The sequence below is a fragment of the Megalobrama amblycephala genome, linkage group LG2 (assembly GCF_018812025.1).
Source record: "Megalobrama amblycephala isolate DHTTF-2021 linkage group LG2, ASM1881202v1, whole genome shotgun sequence".
NCBI lineage: Eukaryota > Metazoa > Chordata > Actinopteri > Cypriniformes > Xenocyprididae > Megalobrama > Megalobrama amblycephala.
The window spans coordinates 2,677,764-2,697,883 of record NC_063045.1 but is presented as its reverse complement, the minus strand read 5'-3'; the positions used below and the strand labels follow the sequence as shown (position 1 = coordinate 2,697,883).

At 38.9% G+C, this 20,120-nt stretch overlaps 1 protein-coding gene across 1 annotated transcript; it reads right to left on the bottom strand.

Moving 5' to 3' along the window:
- Positions 1–6,001: 6,001 nt before the first annotated feature.
- Positions 6,002–19,349, bottom strand: LOC125263169 (structural maintenance of chromosomes protein 2-like). The gene is given in 5 exon segments (XM_048182090.1): positions 6,002–7,643; positions 8,195–8,790; positions 8,793–9,237; positions 17,169–17,301; positions 19,063–19,349. Coding segments are annotated over 4 exon segments (1,392 nt in total). The 5' UTR covers positions 17,233–17,301; positions 19,063–19,349; the 3' UTR covers positions 6,002–7,356.
- Between the last annotated feature and the right edge of the window lie 771 nt (positions 19,350–20,120).

Below are 20,120 nucleotides of genomic sequence, written 5' to 3'. Positions count from 1 at the left end.
ACTTTTCTTACATGATGTCGCTGCTTTCTTAGTTACTAGGCCTCTTGAATTTAGATGTGCTAATTTATTGTGTTCACTCAATTTGTACAAAATTGTACAAAGATGTTGTTTGAGATGTATCTATAACTTTTACTACAGTGTGTAACTTTGTTTACCCATCTCAAACTGGATGAAATCATAGCTTTCAGTGCAATGGTTAGATATGTCTCAGTCGTAATCGTTTCAAGCGCAAACAGCCAGATTTACTTTTCGTGTCAATGCTTCACGCTAATTGCACTACAAGATCTATCAATTTATTTTCTTTGTAACCGAGCCCTTTGAATTTCTGAAAATATCATTTCTGTATAAAATATTCTCATTGATTTGTGTCTTTGCATTGTGTCTTTGGCTTTTATCTGTAGGGGCATAGGCAATGTCAGTAAGCTATATTCAATAGTAAGCTATATTCAGTAAACTATATTCAATATTCAAATTGTTATAAACAGTTTAGACACCCTTGTACACTGGTACAACTATTTAATGTCATGTTGGTTGCTAAAATCTAGATTCTGATCTAAAGCATTACTAAAACCTTTTCAGAAAATGGTGTGCAGATATTGTATAATACATGTTGAAAAATACGTGCTGAATACAAGTGAAAATGCCATATTCTTTTTTGTTTAATATGAAGCTTCATCCGAATGCTTGTATCGCATGATTATCATGTCTGAAACTTTAAAAAATAAGTCCTGTTCCAACACCACTGGGGAAAATCATTTTTGCCTAAATGCATGTCAAAAGAAAAAAATAATCTGGTTTAGTTGTATTTTAAAATCACCCCTTTTTCTTAAAATATTGTATCAAACGTATTTGGTAGCGTGATTCTCTTGTTTCATCATGGATTAACTTTATATTTATCAGGCCAATAAAAGTATCATGAGCCTAGAAATAACAACCGCAAATTTTATAAAGTAAAAATTGTGTCAGAACACATGAAGATACGCTTGCTTTTAACTTTTTATTTAAACTTTAAAACAATATTATCTTTTTTTTTTTTTTAACTATTGGTAAAACTATCGTACATATCTTACATAGTAATGTGTCTTTGTCATGAGCCTTTGGCTATCCTTAATGGTTTCATTGTGTGAGGAACTGTTTGTAATCCCTATTTGTTAAAAACATCGCAGTAAAAATATTTGCCAACATTATTGTTTTGTTTTATAATCTTTTTACTGGATATTTACTAGGAATTGAAACTTTATAGAAATAAGAAAAGTAAATAATATAGATCGAAGAGGCTTAAAAAATATAAGTTTACATGTGAGGTTTTTAATATTTAACAGCAAAGATATTTTCAAGTACAGAGTCTGATGTGGACATTGTCATGTAGGGGATTTGGCCTGATCTTTGGTTTTTAAGCACAATTAAATATTCTCAAGAGACCCACTGATCCTGATGTCTCTGAAAGATGTGTAGATTCACTCGATTGAAAAATGCTGTTTTGTAAATAACACAGTTGAAATAAATGACTACTTGTAGGGTGTTTAACACCCATGCAAAATTGTTGGGGGTCAAGGGGCATGTGTCCTGCTAGTGTCATCTCCCCCAAAGGATGCTCAAGAGGTGGTAACATACAGGCTCAGCACAGAGAAGTGACTGATCTGTAAATCACCTCATCAGCCTATATCCTGAGGCCATCATTAATGATTGTTGAGGATCCCTCTCTGAAAATGCACAGTGATCTTCTTAAAGATGCAACTTAAGCTAAATAAGAGCAAAGTTGAGTCCTCATTTGTACAGGGACGTGCAAGTTGCATCTGCGAGTCGTCAAACACACAGATACTTTCATGTTTGTATTTTTTAATTCAATTCAAATTAAATATTTCTAGTTAACACTCTGTTTTTAACAAGCTGTTTCCTCAAAAACTTAACCCTAACCCTTCTGATTGAATCTTTGAGAAATAAGATCTAAGATGACTATGTACAGATGTTGTTTAATAAAAAGTATACTTTAGGTTAAATTTAAGCAAATAATTTCTACCATTGGCATCGGATGTTATCCCGATACTGTAGACTTTTAAGAACAATATTTGATTATTTATTAAATCTTTAAAGATTTAATTTAAACAATATTTTAATTTAAAAAGACTATTTTAAAACTTTTAAGAATGAATTAAGTGCAAAACATTCACTCAGGAATAGAGTTAGCGGTCTTAACTGTGACAGAGACTCATCTGCCTGACTCCACCCTCCCATCTCTCATTCACACCGGAGTTTGTTCCTGGGAGGATCTGGGGGTGTTTTATGAATTATTTTATTTTATTAATGCTTTTTGTTTTATTTTTACTCATTTATTTTCATTGCAAAAGGACCTACTTTGGCACTCTGAAAATAAACAGTTGCCTATTGTATTGGGATGTTTGTGGTAACAAACCATAAACATTTTCGGCATCCTTAAACAGACAACCATTGTATTGGGATGTTTGTGGTAACAAACCATAAACATTTTCGGCATCCTTAAACAGACAACCATTGTATTGGGATTATTGTTCTAAAAAGCCATAAACATTTTGGGCATTCTTAAATAGTCACTAATTGTATTGGGATTAATATGAGGTGGTCTATTGGAACGATGTGTTATCCTGTTCTGTGAAAAGGTTTTTACACCATGATGTGTGTGTGTGTGTGTGTGTGTGTGTGTGTGTGTGTGTGTATGTGAGAGAGCGAGAGAGCGAGAGAGAGAGAGAGAGAGAGAGAGAGGCGGATTATAAGTATTAAAACTTCATGATGTTTAAAGGAATTACATTTCCTGATCCCTGGAAATGTAAGATATTATTATTTTCATCCAGCTAAAACTATATTATTATTTAGTAAGATGTGTAAGATATTTTTTATATTTTCATCTAGCTAAAACTATATTATTTAGTAAGATGTTTGATTATTATTATTCAGTGTAATGTGTGTAAATCTCATCCCTAATGTTCATCCCTAATAGGGTATGTCCAACACATAGAGACTTTATATCTGGAATCATTTTAAATCAAATCACTCAATATTCCTAGCTCATTTTTAAACATACAGAGATTTATTTTAAGCATCACCCTTATAGGAAGATTTATTAAAACTTTAAAGATTTTTTAAGAACATATTTAAACATTTTGAACATTTTCTCTGGAAAAGGTAACAGACTAAGTGTCCCATGGAGAATGCAGCATGGCCCATTGTTGTCACTGCCTGGCTGGGTGTGAGCTGCTCACTTGGAAAGACCGAGAGAGAGTGGGAGAGGGATTGGATTGTTCCAATGGTTGTTCATTATTCAGTTTAATATATTATATAAATATATTTTCATTTATTTTAAATAGATCTGTATTACGTGTGTGACGATATCAGAGAGAGAGAGAGAGAGAGAGAGAGAGAGAGAGCGCGTATATTGCATTGACCCTATTGGTAAAATCATTAGCTCCTCTTCTCATTTTTGCAGAATGTCTGAACCTCTATTTATATAACCCTGTGACGGAATGCGACACCCCCGAAATATCTGTTCAAACAACCGGGTCAAACGATCATTCACTCCCGGAGCTCACGGATCAACATCCAGATGGACAAACACAAACAACATTACATTCATCCTAATATCCGGAGGTCATAGGTCAATGACATCGGTGTCAAAGGTTGTGTTGACACAGTCCGGAAACGGAAGGACAAAAGGTCACACCTGTCAAGTCATCAATCAAAGGGGCCATAAATCACTTTTTGACACATGCCCCAGGGTAATCACTACTGGTGATGTCTGTTTATTTGTTAATCTAGCCACTGTACTAAACAAGAACCGTGGATTGTTTTGGTTAATTTCTATGAGTTTGCAGAGATGCTCGGCCCTGGCTGCTTTTAGAGACTTTCTATAACGAGACGAACTTTCTTTCCACGCGATTCTGAAGACCTCTAAACGAGTTTGTCTCCATTTGCATTCTAGATTGCGAGTTTCTTTTTTGATAGCGCGAGTAATACTGTTGTACCAAGGTACAGTATTTTTCTCTCTAACCTTTTTAATCTCATCGGTGCAACAGTATCTAATGTACTAGTGAAAATGGTGCACATGCTGCTAGTCATTTCCTCAAGATCATTTGTGTGTTTAGGTACAATGAGCAGCTGAGACAGATCAGGCAGGTTATTTGTGAATTTATCTATAGTTGTTGGGAGAATTGTTCTGCCTAGTCGATATTGTGGAGCAATTTGACAAATATCATCAGTATGCAGTACGCAAGTTACAAGGTAGTGATCAGAGACATCATCACTTTGCGGTAGAATTTCTATATCAGTAGGATTTATTCCATGTGATATAATTAAATCTAGTGTATGATTAAAACCGTGAGTGGGTCCAGTGACGTTTTGTTTGACCCCAAATGAGTTTAGTAAATCTGTAAACGCAGCCCCTAATGCATCATTTGTATTGTCTACATGAATGTTAAAATCTCCAACAATCAGCGCTTTATCGACGTTGACCAATAGGTCTGAGAGAAACTCTTTTAGGAAATCATATAGATTGTTGCAACACCACCGCCACGGCCAATCAGACGGCATTTATTTTTATAACAGTACCCAGGTGGACAAGACTCATTAAGACCGAAATAATCATTTGGTTTAAGCCATGTTTCAGTAAGGCAAATTAAATCAAGACTATTATCTGTGATTATTTCATTTATAATAACCGCCTTAGGTGTCAGTGATCTAATGTTTAGTAGCCCTAGCCTTAGCCTTATTCATACTAAAACACAATCTTACCTGTCCTAGAGCAGCTAAAATGAAAAGAAGAGCTTCAATGATCAGCAGCATCTTGATTCAGTCAAATCCCTCAGATGATAGTGAAGCGCAGATGCTGGAAAAAATGACAAACACAACAGCATCTCACAAATACTAAATCTATCACTGCAATAGTAATACACAGTTATCTGTTCACCAACATCTTACAAAAGACAGTTTTAAATTTTTGTGTATTTTCTGTTGGATTGAGAAAAAAAAAGTAAAATATGCAATTAAACCTGTGTTCTATATCAATATTGATATTTTACTTTACTCCCAATTTTACCTTGTCTATTTATCTTTATTTTTTCCGGAGCTCAATGATGAGAGGAGAAGATAAGAAAAGTCACTTGCTCACAGATAGACAACAATGACGTTTGAAACTATGAGATGAGCAAGGTGGCTTTTTATATCGCTGATAATGTGCGTGCTGTAGGATATAACAGCTGAAGTGAGATTATGATGTGTAAAATGTAAACTGTATAGCACACCAATGATCTCAATGAGTCAATTTTGGTGAGGATTGGACAATTTTTGGAAACAACAACAACAACAAAACAGGATGTGAATTAGAGGTCAGCTTTCAAATTAGTAGAAAGCTGACCTTTATGAATATAGAAGGATAAATATTGAATATTGGGTATTATGCATTTCAGCAGACATTTTGACCAGGTGTTGCTGCAATCAAACTGTACAAGGGCAGTTGGTTGTATTGTATTGTATTGGCTGTATTGTAATTGTCTTTTTCATTTTCATTCTTATTTAATGTATGACTAGAAGAAGAAGAAGAAGAAGAAAGAGGTTCTAAACTGTTCTAAACCCTTGGATGTTCCAAAACCTTATATATAATTCATAGAAAACAGCTCATAGTATTAAGCTTGACCAAATTCAACTTGGAAACACTCCATTTCACTGACATTCGTTAAAAAAGATACATTTTTATGAGAGTCCTTTGTTTTGTCATGTCAGTTAAGAAAGGATTTCTTTGTGCTTCAGTGTTGCACACACCCATATCAAAAAAAGTGAATTTCAAAAAATGTATGTTTCTGATCAGTAAGTAGATTAGAACCTGCACAAGCACCATGGCTTTCCCTGAACTATCGTAAAAAGGTTCATTACTCGAAGCTTTTCAAAACGGTGAACACTATAACTATAACTAATAACTAACTGGCTAGTTATTTTGGTGAATTGTATTAAAACCAGACCAAAAATACTAATATAATAAAATTAAATCATAATATTTATTAATGTAAAATGTGAAACAAAAACAAAATAAGTACTGTCCCCGTTTTTTAATTAATAGATAATAACAAATGAGATTTTGGTGGTATTTTGACCGCTCACATAGGAAATGTCCTCGATTTCCATTTTAGAAATCTGGTCACCTAATTTTAGAAGTCACAAAGACAAATAAAGTATGTAAAAAAAAAAAAAAAAAAAAAAAAAAAAAATCAAGTTTTAATGTGAAATTAATATATAAAAAAAAAAAGAAAAAACATTTTTGAAATCATAAAAAGACATAAAGGTTCATGAAGTTGCCAGTTTCCAGTGCCTATTTTCCCTGATTATCCTCATGACATCACAGTGTATGAACATATTTAAATGGCAGTGATTCCCTGAAGTCAGTTGAGCAACTAAATAACAATTTTACAATATGTCAACAACATATGGATATATCTTTTAGACAAGACTAAATTTAGCTGTGACCTTTTTAAATAGTTAATGCTGCAAATATTCAAAATGTAACCATACCCAAGTAAAAAATATATATTCAAATAATCTTTTGCTAATGTTCTCATTTAAGTGTTAGTTCACCCAAAAAATGAAAATTGACATTATTTACACTCATGTCGTTCCAAGCCCGTAAGACTTTCGCTCATCTTTGGAACACAAATGAAGAGCTCTCTTTTTTATGAAATCTGAGAGATTTCTGTCCCTCCATAGACTGCATTTGCAACTTGATCTTTGGCACTTCAAAAAGTTCATTAATCGGAAAACTAATCCATATAAATCAAGCAGTTTAGCCCAAATTTTTGAAAGAGACTATCCCTTCAAGTTATGAAAACATTATTTCAGATTTTTTTTTTTTTTTTTTTTTTCTTGGTTATACAAATGTTAACAGAATTTTTTGCAAACATTATAACATTATTTTTAAATGTTCACTGAACATGCTTAAATAACGTCTTAAAAAATGTTAGATGAACATCCAACTAAATTCTTTAAGAAAAAACATTCCATGAACAATGTTTAAATAAAATGTTATTTGTGTTCTAGCATTTTGAGAACATCATTAAAGACAAGACAACTTTGAACAAACATTCTATTAACATTATTAGAAGAATGATCATAACTTTGAAAGAACCTTGTCAGAATGTTCTAAGAACGTTCCCTGTTCCCTGGGTAGGAACTAATCATTAGACATGTTTCATGGTTCTCTGGGTTCTTGAAGATAAAAATATTCCAGTGCCTAATTTCAATAAAGATGTGTGAGACTTCCCTGATATGGAGAAGAAATATCTCATTAAAATGAAGCAGTCCTCTTTAAGAAAGAAATGATGACTGCAGAATAGCTGATGATCACCATGTTTCACCAATTTCCTGCAAGAAAGGTGCAAACAATTGTATCATTTTATCATCATTTCGAGGGATTTTCTTGATGAAGTCTCGTAATTTCAGCACTGCCCGTTCTTTATCCCACTGATTTTTAATTGCGTTTGCTAGATCAACGCTGTCCACTATTGAGTCAATAGATATTGTGAATTCTTCATCGTTATTTAAGAAGAATTTCAATTTCTTCATTTCATAATCCTTCAGCATTTCCAAGATTTTAAGAAGAGTCTCATTCCAGTTGTTTAGAGCTGAGCCTGTGGGAATGTGATCAGATGAGATGATATAGTAATTCACTGCATTTAATTTACTAATAATTGTGTACAAATAGCCTATTATTATACTATAGATAAATGCAAAAATTAAATAAAATTTTTATATACTGTACATTTAAATCTGTAATAATAATAATAATGTGTATATTTGTAATTAATGTACAAATATATCCACACAAAACAAATGGCCACCAAAATGTCTGAAAGTAAAACATGTTTCTAAGGCTAAACAAAATAATTCTTAAACAATAATAAATAGTTATTTCATAGATAATTATTCATAACCACCAATTCTACAAAAAATAGCGTTAAAAGATCAAAATTTATAGTGTTGATTAAAAACATATTGAATTTGGTCTGGTGGTCGTATATTTTAACACACTCAAAGCTCAAATCTGATCCAAAAAATATGTTTACACACATGATCATCACACATAAAAAAGAGAAAGAGACGAGTTTTTTTTCACACTTAATGATTACAGCACTTATCAATGAACATATTTTGAACATTTCCATTTGTAATATCTTCATACCTTTTGAAGAAAGGTCATGTAACTGGATTTGTGTTTTCTTTGTCATGGATTTCTGTTTGACATCTTGACAGAGTTTATTACGATAGCCTGCATGTTGATGCATTTGTAACTCTTCTTTCAATTCTTCATTCTCCTTTTTCAGTGTTACATTCTCCTTTTTCAGTGTTACATTCTCGTGTTTCACTTCCTTTAGTTCATTGTTTTTCATACAAAGTTGATCTTCCAGTTCAGTAATTCTGCATAGGGCAGACAGGTCAGGTCTATCTTGAGTTGATAGTGATTGTAGTCTCTTTATCTCCCTCTCTTTTTCTTCAACAATGGTATTCAGTCTCTCGATCTCTTTATCCTTTGAATCGAGTAGTGCTTTATTTTGTGCATTTTTTAAATTGTCCTTGTATGTTAATATAGAACTGATTTTAGATTTGATTCTCGTGACAAGGACTTGTAATTCTGACAGTATTATATTATCATCCTTTTTCTGATTATGAGGTTCAAAACAACCGGGTAAGTTCTTCTGGGCAATGAGCTCTTCGATTGTGTCAGTAATCTGGCTGTAGTTTTTGTGGATCACAAAATATCTTTGTCCACATTTGTCAATTAAAGGTTGAAGCTGTGGCGTATGATATAATCCTCAATGGTACAGTCCAGTTTTTTTCTATGTGTGAAGAGCACTATAGTATGATCCCACAGCTGAGCAGTAAGACGATTCTCTAGTGTGCTGATGGTGAACTCTGACAATTTCGAGTTCACTTTAAGAGTCAAGAGCACTGCGTGAGGTTTCGTGAAAGGTATGGACATCACACAGTGAAAAATGTCATTTTTGGTTTTCTCTGGATTATTCCAGTCTTCTTTCCAGCCTGGGGTGCGAGTCAAATGAATCCGTCTTCGTGATACTGTACGAGTCTCTTTAATGTCGGCATGTTTACGAACTTTCCAGTATGTGAAGACTTTTTTCCTAAGGATGGCATTACCAATGGAGTTTTTTCCAACACCATGACTTCCAATTAACACAAGCTTAAGTTCCTCAAAAACAGGCAGAATTTCTGAAAGAGTGAAAATTTTAATTGAAAGAAATTGAAATATTAAAGGTGCAGCAGTCAGTAACATTTTGTTTATATTGTTTATATGATATAATTGGTGTAATGTTAGGCACAGTTTTGGCTACTGTTCTGCCTGCTTTAGTTATATTAAAAATATCCTTATATATCAAAATAAAATACACAGTGTTTCACAAGGTCTGTAGAAATGTAATAAATAATAATAAATCTAAATACACAAATATGTTCATATGCTCTAGCACTGCTGGTCCTCTTGTGCTAAAAATAATTTATAAATTATAATATAGACACTCCAATCACAGATTCACAGGGAAATATTTAATGTTATAAAGATTTAAAACTCTGTATATGTTGGGGAGACTTAAAAGGACTGTATTTGAGTTCTATTGCTGGATCTAATGTGGTGTGGCAATCGCTCCCGGGTGTCGGTCAGAACACAGGAACCAGACCATTAACTGAATTGAGGGTGTTTAATAAACTGTTGCAGTAGGCATGGGCATACAGTCTTTCAATATGTATATGCTTATATACATGCGTGTGGTTTATTCAGCATTGACGCACACAATATAAGTATAAAACTCTCCGAACACGGTGAATTCTCTCAGCAGTGCAGTCCCATGTTATGCACTCGCTTCTCCGTCTTTATTGAATCTGCGCGCAACAGAGCGCTGCCCGTGGTCGTCGCGTGCGCTCAGGGAGAGTTGGAGCGCATCAATATGCGTCAAAGATGCGCATACATGATTATTGCATCATCTGCACTACCTTTCATACAGCCGCCCCCAAATGTGTGTAGCACATTTGTTCTTGAATAGATGTTCAGTTCAGTACTCAGGGACAGGTATAAGGGCTTAGTTCTCCTCTTCATCAGGAACCTCTGGTAGAACAATCAACCTGGCTACAGGTCTAGTGTAGGTTCTATCATTGATCCTTACATCCACTGTCCTTATGTGTCCGTCAGCACTGGGGTAAACTTTGGTGACACGACCAACAGACCAGCACGCTCTGGGCAGTTGTGGGTCCATCATCAGTACCACTGATCCTGGGGTAATATCTGTAATGTTGGCATACCATTTCTGGCGGGACTGCAGATTTGGAAGATAGTTCTTAATGAAACTAGACCAAAACTGGTCGGCTAGAATTTGGGAATGTCTCCAGCGGCGCCTACTCAGGAGTTCAGATTTAGGATAGACCACCTGAGGGAGGGATCCGTCCCGCCGCCCCATCAGGAGAACATTGGGTGTCACCGGATCAAGGTCTTTAGGGTCGGAGGACACATATCCCAATGGCTTAGCATTCAACATGCCTTCCACTTCCAGGAGAACAGTGTGAAGAACTTCCTCTGTAACAGCTTGACTGCCTACTACCCTGTACAGTGCAGTTTTCACCGAACGAATTTCCCTTTCCCACGCTCCGCCAAAGTGGGGTGCACCAGGTGGGTTAAAATGAAACTCTATCTTGTGTTTGGCGAGCTGAAGTCGGAGTTCTGTGGACAATTCTGCAAGGGCCTCTCGAATCTCTCTTTCTCCTCCACGGAAGTTTGTTCCTTGGTCAGAGAACAACTCTGCTGGTGTCCCTCGTCTGGCGATGAACCTTCTCAAAGCCATCAAGAAGGAGTCCGTATCCAAATTGGTGAGGATCTCAAGATGTACACATCTTGTTGTAAGGCACTTGAAGATAATTCCCCACCTCTTTTCAGTGCGCCTGCCCACCTTTACTATAAAGGGCCCGAAGCAGTCCATCCCTGTAGAGTAGAATGCTGGCTTATAAAGGCGTAGGCGAGCTACAGGTAGGTCTGACATCTTAGGGACTTGAGGGCTTGCTTTCCATCGACGACACTCTGTACAAGTATGCTGATATCGGCGAACAGCTTCTCGTCCTCGTAAAATCCAAAACTTGCGCCGGATCTCTGCAAACACTCTCTCTGTGCCAGGATGGCAAAGTCGGGAATCATAGTCTTGAATCAGAAGCTTAGTGGTGGGGTGGCGATGATCCAAGATGATGGGATGCATAGCAGCTGGGTCCAAGTCTTCAGATCGGCGCAATCTTCCACCGACCTTAATGAGTTCCTCAGTCTCGTCCAGCTCTGGAGACAGTGTAAGTAAACGGCTACTTCGTGGGACTGGTTTCCCATTTCGCAATAGTCTGAACTCCTCTGCAAAGCTATCCTGTTGTGCCCCTCTCAGGATAAGAATCTCGGCTTTCCGGTAGTTGTCAGCATTAGGGGTTCTACTCTGCCCTGCCGCCCCGTGAAGCATCTGCACTGTGGCCTGTAGAAGTTCCTTCCAAGTGGTGTATTGATGCACATCTGGTAGGTGAGGCTTCTTATCAGGTATGGTCGTTGCGACTCCACAGAATACAGACTTGCGAATTTCTGAATGAGACTCGTCCACTACTGTTGCTGGCGTGGTAGGCCATTTGTCTTGGCTTTCAAAGAGAAAGGGTGGTCCATGACACCACCGGTTAGGCTCAGCCAGTTCTTTTAGCTGCTTTCCTCTGGTGAGGTCATCCGCAGGATTGTTTGCAGAGTCAACATATCGCCATGAAAGTCGATCGGTGAGCTCCTGAATTTCTGCCACTCGGGTGCCAACAAAGACTTTAAATCGACACGACTCAGATTGTAGCCAGGATAAGACTGTGGTTGAGTCAGTCCAGAGGGTAGTCTGGCTGATTGGCAGAGTAAGCTCTTGCTCCAGCAATCTAGTGAGTTGGGCTCCTGTGAGGGCAGCACATAGCTCCAATCTGGGCATTGAGTGCAGTCGTTTAGGTGCAATTCTTGAACGGGCTACTACAAAGGAGAGATAAACCTGACTTTGACTGTCTACCGTCCTCAGGTAAGCGACAGCTCCATAGGCTTGCTCTGAGGCATCGTAAAACACATGGATTTCCCGAGTAATGCTTCCCTCATCCATGGCCGGAGGTACGTATGCTCGGGGGAAGGTGATTCTTGGCAGGACTTGTAACTCTCCTTCCCAGTCTCTCCAGGCTTGTAGCAAATCATGGGGCAGTAGGGGATCGTCCCAGTCTCTGTGTTTGTCCCAAAGCTGTCTCACTAGTATTTTGGCACGGGTGGTGTATGGCAGGATGAACCCGAGAGGATCGTACTGGCTGGCTAAGACCTTATAGATGTTTCGCATAGTAGGAGCATCATAATTCACTGGTCGATGTTTGTACCTCAGTGTATCCATAGAACAGTGCCAGCGGAGGCCCAGAGCAGACTCAGGATTATCTATTCGGTCATGAGCAAGCCAGAGTTCCAGACTGTCTGATCGGGCTTCTTTGGGTAGGTGGCTGATAACCTCTGGCTTATTGCTGGCCCATTGGCGGAGTTCAAATCCACCAGAAGCTAGTGTCTCTCTTAGCTTATCTACCAGTGTTCTGGCTTTGTCAGATGAGGAGAGGCTTTGGAGACAATTATCAACATAGAAGCTTCTCTCAATGGAAAACCTCACATCGTCCTCTGGCTGGCTGTGACTGATGACGTGGTGCTGCATGGCGTAAGTAGCACAACACGGGCTACACGTGGTACCGAAAGGCAGGACTTGCCACTCAAATACTGATGGAGTTCGGTCTCCCTCCATGTCACGCCAGACAAATCTTAGAAGGGGACGATCTTCAGGCAGCAGGCGAACCTGGTGGAACATAGCTTTCACGTCACCTCTTATGGCTACGGTGTGTTCCCGGAACTGTAACAGCACACCTAGGAGTGAGGGTCCTAATGTGGGTCCAGGTAACAGCCACTCATTTAGGTTCAGACCTCGGTACTGATAAGAACAGTTGAACACGATGCGATTCTTATTGTTGTGGGCCACCATGTGATGTGGGATATACCATGATTCCCCTGACTGTGTCACCTCATTGGAGCTCAACTTCTTGACCGTGCCTGCCTGGGTCAATTTCAGAATTTCAGCTTTGTACGCTTTGGCTCGCTCTGGATCTTTAGCAAGACACCGTTCAGTGTTCCGGAGGCTGGGCATTACCATTTCCTTTGAGGCTTGGAAATGTGGCATATCTTTGCGTCTAAGCAGAGGGGTGGCGTAACGCAAAACTCCATCTACTTCAACTCGGATGGTCTTTAATTCAAGCATATGAAGAGCCTCTTGGTCTTGTCGGGACCTGGTAACCTCTTTCTCGTTCCTGAAGGGAAGTACGTCAACTTGCCACAGTTTCTCAACGTTCCTGAAGAGCTCTGACATTTGGGGAACAGTGGAGGTCAATAAGCACTGCTGCGGGTGAATGGACTGCTCGACAAATCTAGTTGGACCCTGTAATGTCCATCCTAACCGTGTCTTCAGGGCTGCAGGTCCTCCTGGGGGTCCTAACCTCACTGGCTTAATGGGAGTAATCAAGTGAGGGTGATCAGCTCCAATGAGCAGTAAGGGCTGGACCTGCTCGAATGCCTGTATAGGGAGGCCCACAAGGTGCTTGTACTTCTTCTGCAGCTTGTCTATGGGGTAAGTATGGAGTGCAAGACCAAGCTGTTCTGCGGTGAAGGCACCGGTGATGAGGAAGCTGTGCTGAGGCTTATCGGCAGGAGAAATACGGAATGACACCATGGACCCGTGAAGGACTTGAATGTCCTGTCGTATTGTCCGCAGGGCAAGGTCTTCTGGCTCCCCTCGAAGGCCCAAGTGATGTGCTGCAGCCGGTAAGAGCATAGTCCGTTCTGAGCCATCATCCAAGACAGCATAGGTGCTCAAGGTGCGCTTGCCATGGTGGAGTAGTACTTTAATAACTTTTAATAGCACACGACTGCCATCCACTGGTCTGTCCACATACAGCACTTCAGAGGGCGTATTCACTAGACAGCTCTCCTCTTTGGTTGACTTGACCACAGTCTTGGATGTCCTAGAATTAACTTCATGCAGCACTGGTAAGTGTTTCCCTTGACAAATGCTGCAAGGTTTCCGCAGATTGCACTGTGCAGCTTGGTGGGATCTAGCACATCGCCAGCACCTTTTGTTGGTACGGATCCACTCTGATAACTGGTCTCTAGTCAGTTTTACAACCTCTGTGCATTGGCTCAAGAAGTGATCAGAGTTGTTACAGAATGGGCAGTATGGCTTAACTCTGGTTTTGGTAGGGGGATTCACATGCACTGGTGAAACTTCTCTCTCCATCACCTCTTTGGCTCCATGCAATACAGTGGTGGTCCACTTCTTTGGGCGAGACTCCCATTTAAGCACTTGTCTCTCCTTGGTGGTCTTCACTGGTGACAAACCGTCATATTCCTGGCACCAGGACTCATATTGCAGCCACTCAGAGAGATCAGTCAGGGTATATGTTGTTCCTGGATGATGGAACTTGCTGCGCCTGAATTCAGCTCTCATCTCGGTCGGTAACTTACTCAACAGGCGTGCTACGTGAGATCCACATTGTAGCTCTATCTCTCCAGGGGGACCAAGGGATTTAAGCATGCCTACGAGTGCTTGGATCTGTAGGGCAAACCTCTCAAAAGCAGCTTGATCACCCCGTCGAATATCAGGAGAGTCCATAACACTGGCTATTTTGTTCAATGCCATCTGATGGGGCTGGCCAAACTTCTGATTTAGAGCTGACATGGTATCGCGGTAAGGTGTGGGGGAGTTCAGATACGAATCTGCTATTAGCCTTGCCTCTTCCAACTTCAAGTGATCCACTAGGATTTGGAATTTAAACAGCTCCGTCCCATCTGGGGGCAGTAGATTCTCCAACGCAATCTTTAATCTAGCAAACTCGCTGGGGTCTCTGTGACTGAAATAGGGTATCGTTGGCATTGGACCTCGGTATGTAGGCTCAGAGTGTGGGACGGTATGGTGCTGAAGATCGATTGGGGGTCTCTGCTGGGCCCTCCTCGGCAGGTATGTCTGTGAGGTTGCTCCATGCTCACCCTGAAGGTAACTCTCGTACTGCTCTGATGTATAAGCTGAACCGGCTCTGGGAGGTGGCTGAGGATGAAGGCTTTGTCGTTGACGTGAATGGCCCGAAAGCATCCTGCTTTTCTGGGGGACTGAAGGGCTTAAGTCTCTGACAGGAAAGCTCACTGTTGGGGCTGTAAGAGGTCTACTTGGATGAACAGCAGCTTGCTTTAATACTTGAAGCTCACTCATCATCTTCTCCAGAAGGTCAACGATAGGTGCATCACTAATAGGCTGTGGCTGTGGCTCCTCTGGCTCTGGCCAGGGGGGAGGGTCAGGCCAGTCTACTTTGTCACATTCGCTGATTTCTTCACCGCTGACCAGCTCTGCACAGGGAGGAGGCACAAATCCATGGTCTAGAGGGGATAATGGGGTTTGAGCAGGCATAAGTGGGTCAGATGTACTGGACTGAGAGTGTGTTATAGCTGGTTGAGGGGTCTGTTGAAGACTGCGCACCGTCTCAGCGAGTAACTTTAACTCTGATCTGGTCTCTCGGATCTCTGCTAAGGTGGCACTCAACTGCTCTTCTCTTCGATGCAAAGGATCCGTTTGGGATGCTTGAGGCAGACTTTGCGGTGTTGTAGACCAAACGTGTGGAGTAAATTCTCTACTTTTCTCAGCATGCTTTTTCTTTTGGTACTGATCAGCTAGCTGACTCTCAGGACCAGGTCTGTATCTGCGGTGTCTCGTTTCAGCATATGGGTCTTCCTCTGTATAACCAACATCTCTCAGTGTCTGATGGTCACTCAATGGGGAGGGTGTCATCTTGGCTGCTCCCTCCTCAGGAGAATATAACTCCTCTTCTTGCCCATGCCTATTGATCCTTGATTCAGACGAATATCGTGGTGGAAGCACATACCCCATCTCATACTCATCATAATGACGTGGTGGATAAGTCTGACGCTTAGGTCTGGTTGAAGCTCTATCATCCATCTTTTAAAAGAAACTGCCACACTCCGGCTCGAAGGACCACAATTGTTGGGGAGACTTAAAAGGACTGTATTTGAGTTCTATTGCTGGATCTAATGTGGTGTGGCAATCGCTCCCGGGTGTCGGTCAGAACACAGGAACCAGACCATTAACTGAATTGAGGGTGTTTAATAAACTGTTGCAGTAGGCATGGGCATACAGTCTTTCAATATGTATATGCTTATATACATGCGTGTGGTTTATTCAGCATTGACGCACACAATATAAGTATAAAACTCTCCGAACACGGTGAATTCTCTCAGCAGTGCAGTCCCATGTTATGCACTCGCTTCTCCGTCTTTATTGAATCTGCGCGCAACAGAGCGCTGCCCGTGGTCGTCGTGTGCGCTCAGGGAGAGTTGGAGCGCATCAATATGCGTCAAAGATGCGCATACATGATTATTGCATCATCTGCACTACCTTTCATACAGTATATTTACTTAAAACACGCAACTTACATGACTTATTTCCCATTTTTCATGTTTTAGTCAGTGAACGTTTCAATAGCTTCAGTTCATAAACTTCCTAATGAAAAGGTTGATTAAAATAAATGATTATAGAAATAGTATAGTAGTATATAGTATAGTATAAAGCCTTTTCTAAAGACTGTCATGAAATTACCAAATATATATATATATATATATATATATATATATATATATATATATATATATATATATAAAATGTAACTACATGAAACATGAGCTGAATAAATTTGTGTTGTGTACTGTAAGTGTAAATATAATTAGATTTGGTTTTAATTAATTGCAAATTTGCATTTAATCTCAAGCTTTTTTTCAGTTATCTTTATGAAACACTGAACTATTAATGTACTAATCACTGTGAACAATTTAAAGGTGCATTATACATTTTTAATGTTAAAAATTATCAAATTTTAAATAATGATTCAATACACTATCAATCTAAGCCTATTATAAGTATTAAAAGTGTTTATTTTAGACCTGTCTGGATGATTTTCATGAAAAATTGTGTACATAATGTCACTCGCCCATGTGTGTCTCATCATATCCGTAAACAGAAAAGTTGCTCAACCTGCTCTGATGCATGTCTGGTGTGAGAGGGGCAGAGGTTTGTTGTCACAACAAGTGATTGACATGGAGCAGCTGAATCTCCAACCTTTGGGGAATCACTCGTTTTAAACAAACAGCAAACAGAAGAGAGTCTGCTGGCAAAAAGAGAACACGATAGAGGTTGTAATAAAACCAGAATCAACATTAGCTTGGCTCTTTGGAGATGGTGAGAACTGAAGGGTTTGAAGTGTTGTAAAAGCGATGCAGAGATTATGGTGTTTTTATTACTCAACAGGTGAGTAAGGTATTTTATTAAACAGATTACAATAAATTGCCATATAATACATGTGTTTACAGGGTATGAAACGATTTGAGATTGTCCACTTTCAAAAATGCATTCAACAGGACAACACTCATGTTGTCAAATGTGTTCGAACAGCCACAAAAAAACCTTATGAAAGTGGAGTGAAAATGACATGTGAAGGCCAAGTATGGTAGCCCATACTCGGAATTTGTCCTCCTAGTTAGTGCACACACATTAGGAGCAGTGAGTAGTTAATACACACTACAATCCATGGACACACACCCAGAGCAATGGGATGTGTGTTAGCCAGATGGGATTTAAATTTTGTCAGCTGGAGACACAAGTTTATTTTGAAGATGAAGCACAATGTTCTCTCACCATTCTTGATTTCTAACACACCCTCATAGTGTTTGGGTGACAATTTTTTTTAAAGTATTTTTTTCATTGTATGTACAGAAAAGCAGATGACTCCATGATATGAACACATTTAATGACACATTAAGCGTTTAAGAATGTTCAGTTTTCCTGTCATCTCTATAAATTGCGCAAGCTAATTTCATCCATTAGATTGAAAGATCAGAAAAAAACCATACATTTACCTGCCCATAGACCCTCTCCTTGAAGAAATCAGGACAGAAGTGGCTGAAAGTGTACAAAACAGATGGATTAAAACACCAGGAGTAAATGTGTATGTGTGTCCCATGTCTACTTGTGATCCGATCCACCAAAATGCATATTAATACCAGGTGTAAACAGGGTCATTGTAAAGCATTGTTCTAGCACTGTGCTGGAATTTATTTTCAGGAAGTACTGTGTCTATTAATGGTAAAGCTACAGTAACGTCTTCAGCTCAGCTTGAGATCCTTCCCATCTAATCTGGTTATGTCTCTTAACCCTTGTGTACTGTTAGGGGTCAATTTAATATTAAATATCATACAGACTTTGACTAATTCCAGACTAGAGGAACACAATTCTTCACTTGTTTTATTATGATAAATTTATATGAACCTGATATTAATCATTTTTTATATTTTCCACCCCTTTTCTTATCATTACAGCTATAATGCATGATGTGTTGTGGCAATGTGCTGGTCCGTTTGGATACTATTTAATTTTAGCTGTTGTGGTGATTAATTTTACTATTGGTTGGGTGTTTGTTTGTGTTATTTGTAATTGTTAAGTGTGAGCTACTGGATGTTTTGAATTTCCCTAAAAGAGATGAATAAAGTATTATTATATTATTATTATTATTATTATATCCCGTCTCACTAATGAAATCCTTCCATAACATTATTTTAGCTAAATTTGAAAGCTCCTCTTCACGTTGTCTTATAAGTTATGAGTCATGATGGTACAAAAGTGATAGTGAAAGCTGCCATTAATTATATAACAGTTAATTTCATCACTTTAGTTGTTTCATTAGGAACTGCTCGAGATTTCAATGCAAATATTGTATCCACTTTGGTGTATTTAAGAACAAAAGAGATATGCTTGTCAAAATCATTTTGCTTTTAAAATGCAGTATCTCAACTGATCAAGTCAATTAATCATGCATGAATCATATAAATTAAACTTGCACATATTAAAAGTCAGACAACAGAATTAAACTTACTTATTTCAGCTTTCTCTCAAAGTGAATTAGAGCTGCTGTTTAGGTTGAGTATGTTTTCACAAAACAGGAAGCATCACAGATTGCAAGAGAAATTCCCCTTTTTGTCAGCATAATGATGAGAGATGGGATAACATCCAAAAGTCTTTGATAACATTATATATGGATTAAATTTATTAATTCCAATTGGTTATAGCACTAAATTAGTGATTATTTTATCATCTGTTTGTTAATGTCTATAAAGAACCCCATTGCAGACCTCCCGTCTCTCTTTTTCCTGTGTTCCTCTAAATCATGTGACTCGTTTTACATACAAGAAACTAAATATAGAGATACAAGAGATCATGTTTCATAACACCACTAGCGTCAAAACATTCCACTCAGTTGTTATGACACATGACATGAGAAAATATATTTCTCCATTCATTATATTTTAAAAACAAAATTTTGCCCATTAATTGTTTTATTCATAATATTTCAATATTTCCTGGCTGAGGCTATATACTGTTGATCTTCAGCAGAGTGCAACAACTCACTTGTTTGTCTTTCATTGTGATTTGTGGATAAGCAGAGAGTTGTTCAGTCAAACAAATGAGCAATATCTCGTTTGATTTTTTTTTAACTCTGTTTGCACTGCAGTTTGTGCCAATATTTGCCTTGTGAATTGTCACGTTTCCGCCCACTGCTGCTTCCTTCCACTCCCCACCAGAGGTCTCCATTTCACCATTAAGACTTTTCATTGCACACATGCAGTCACTTCATTCTGGACTACATTTCCCACAATCCCCCAGCTAGGCACTGATCACACTCACAGCTGTTTCCCATCAGGAACCCTTTATAAGCTGCACTTCCTCAGACACAGGAGACTGAGAATGTTTAGCCTTTGTTTGCCTTTGCTTGCCTTGCCTTGCCTTGCCTTGCCTTGCCTTGCCTTGCCTTGCCTTGCCTTGCCTTGCCTTGCCTTGCCTTGCCTTGCCTTGCCTTGCCTTGCCTTGCCTTGCCTTGCCTTGCCTTGCCTTGCCTTGCCTTGCCTGTGTTTTGACCTTGGACTGTTTCCTTGT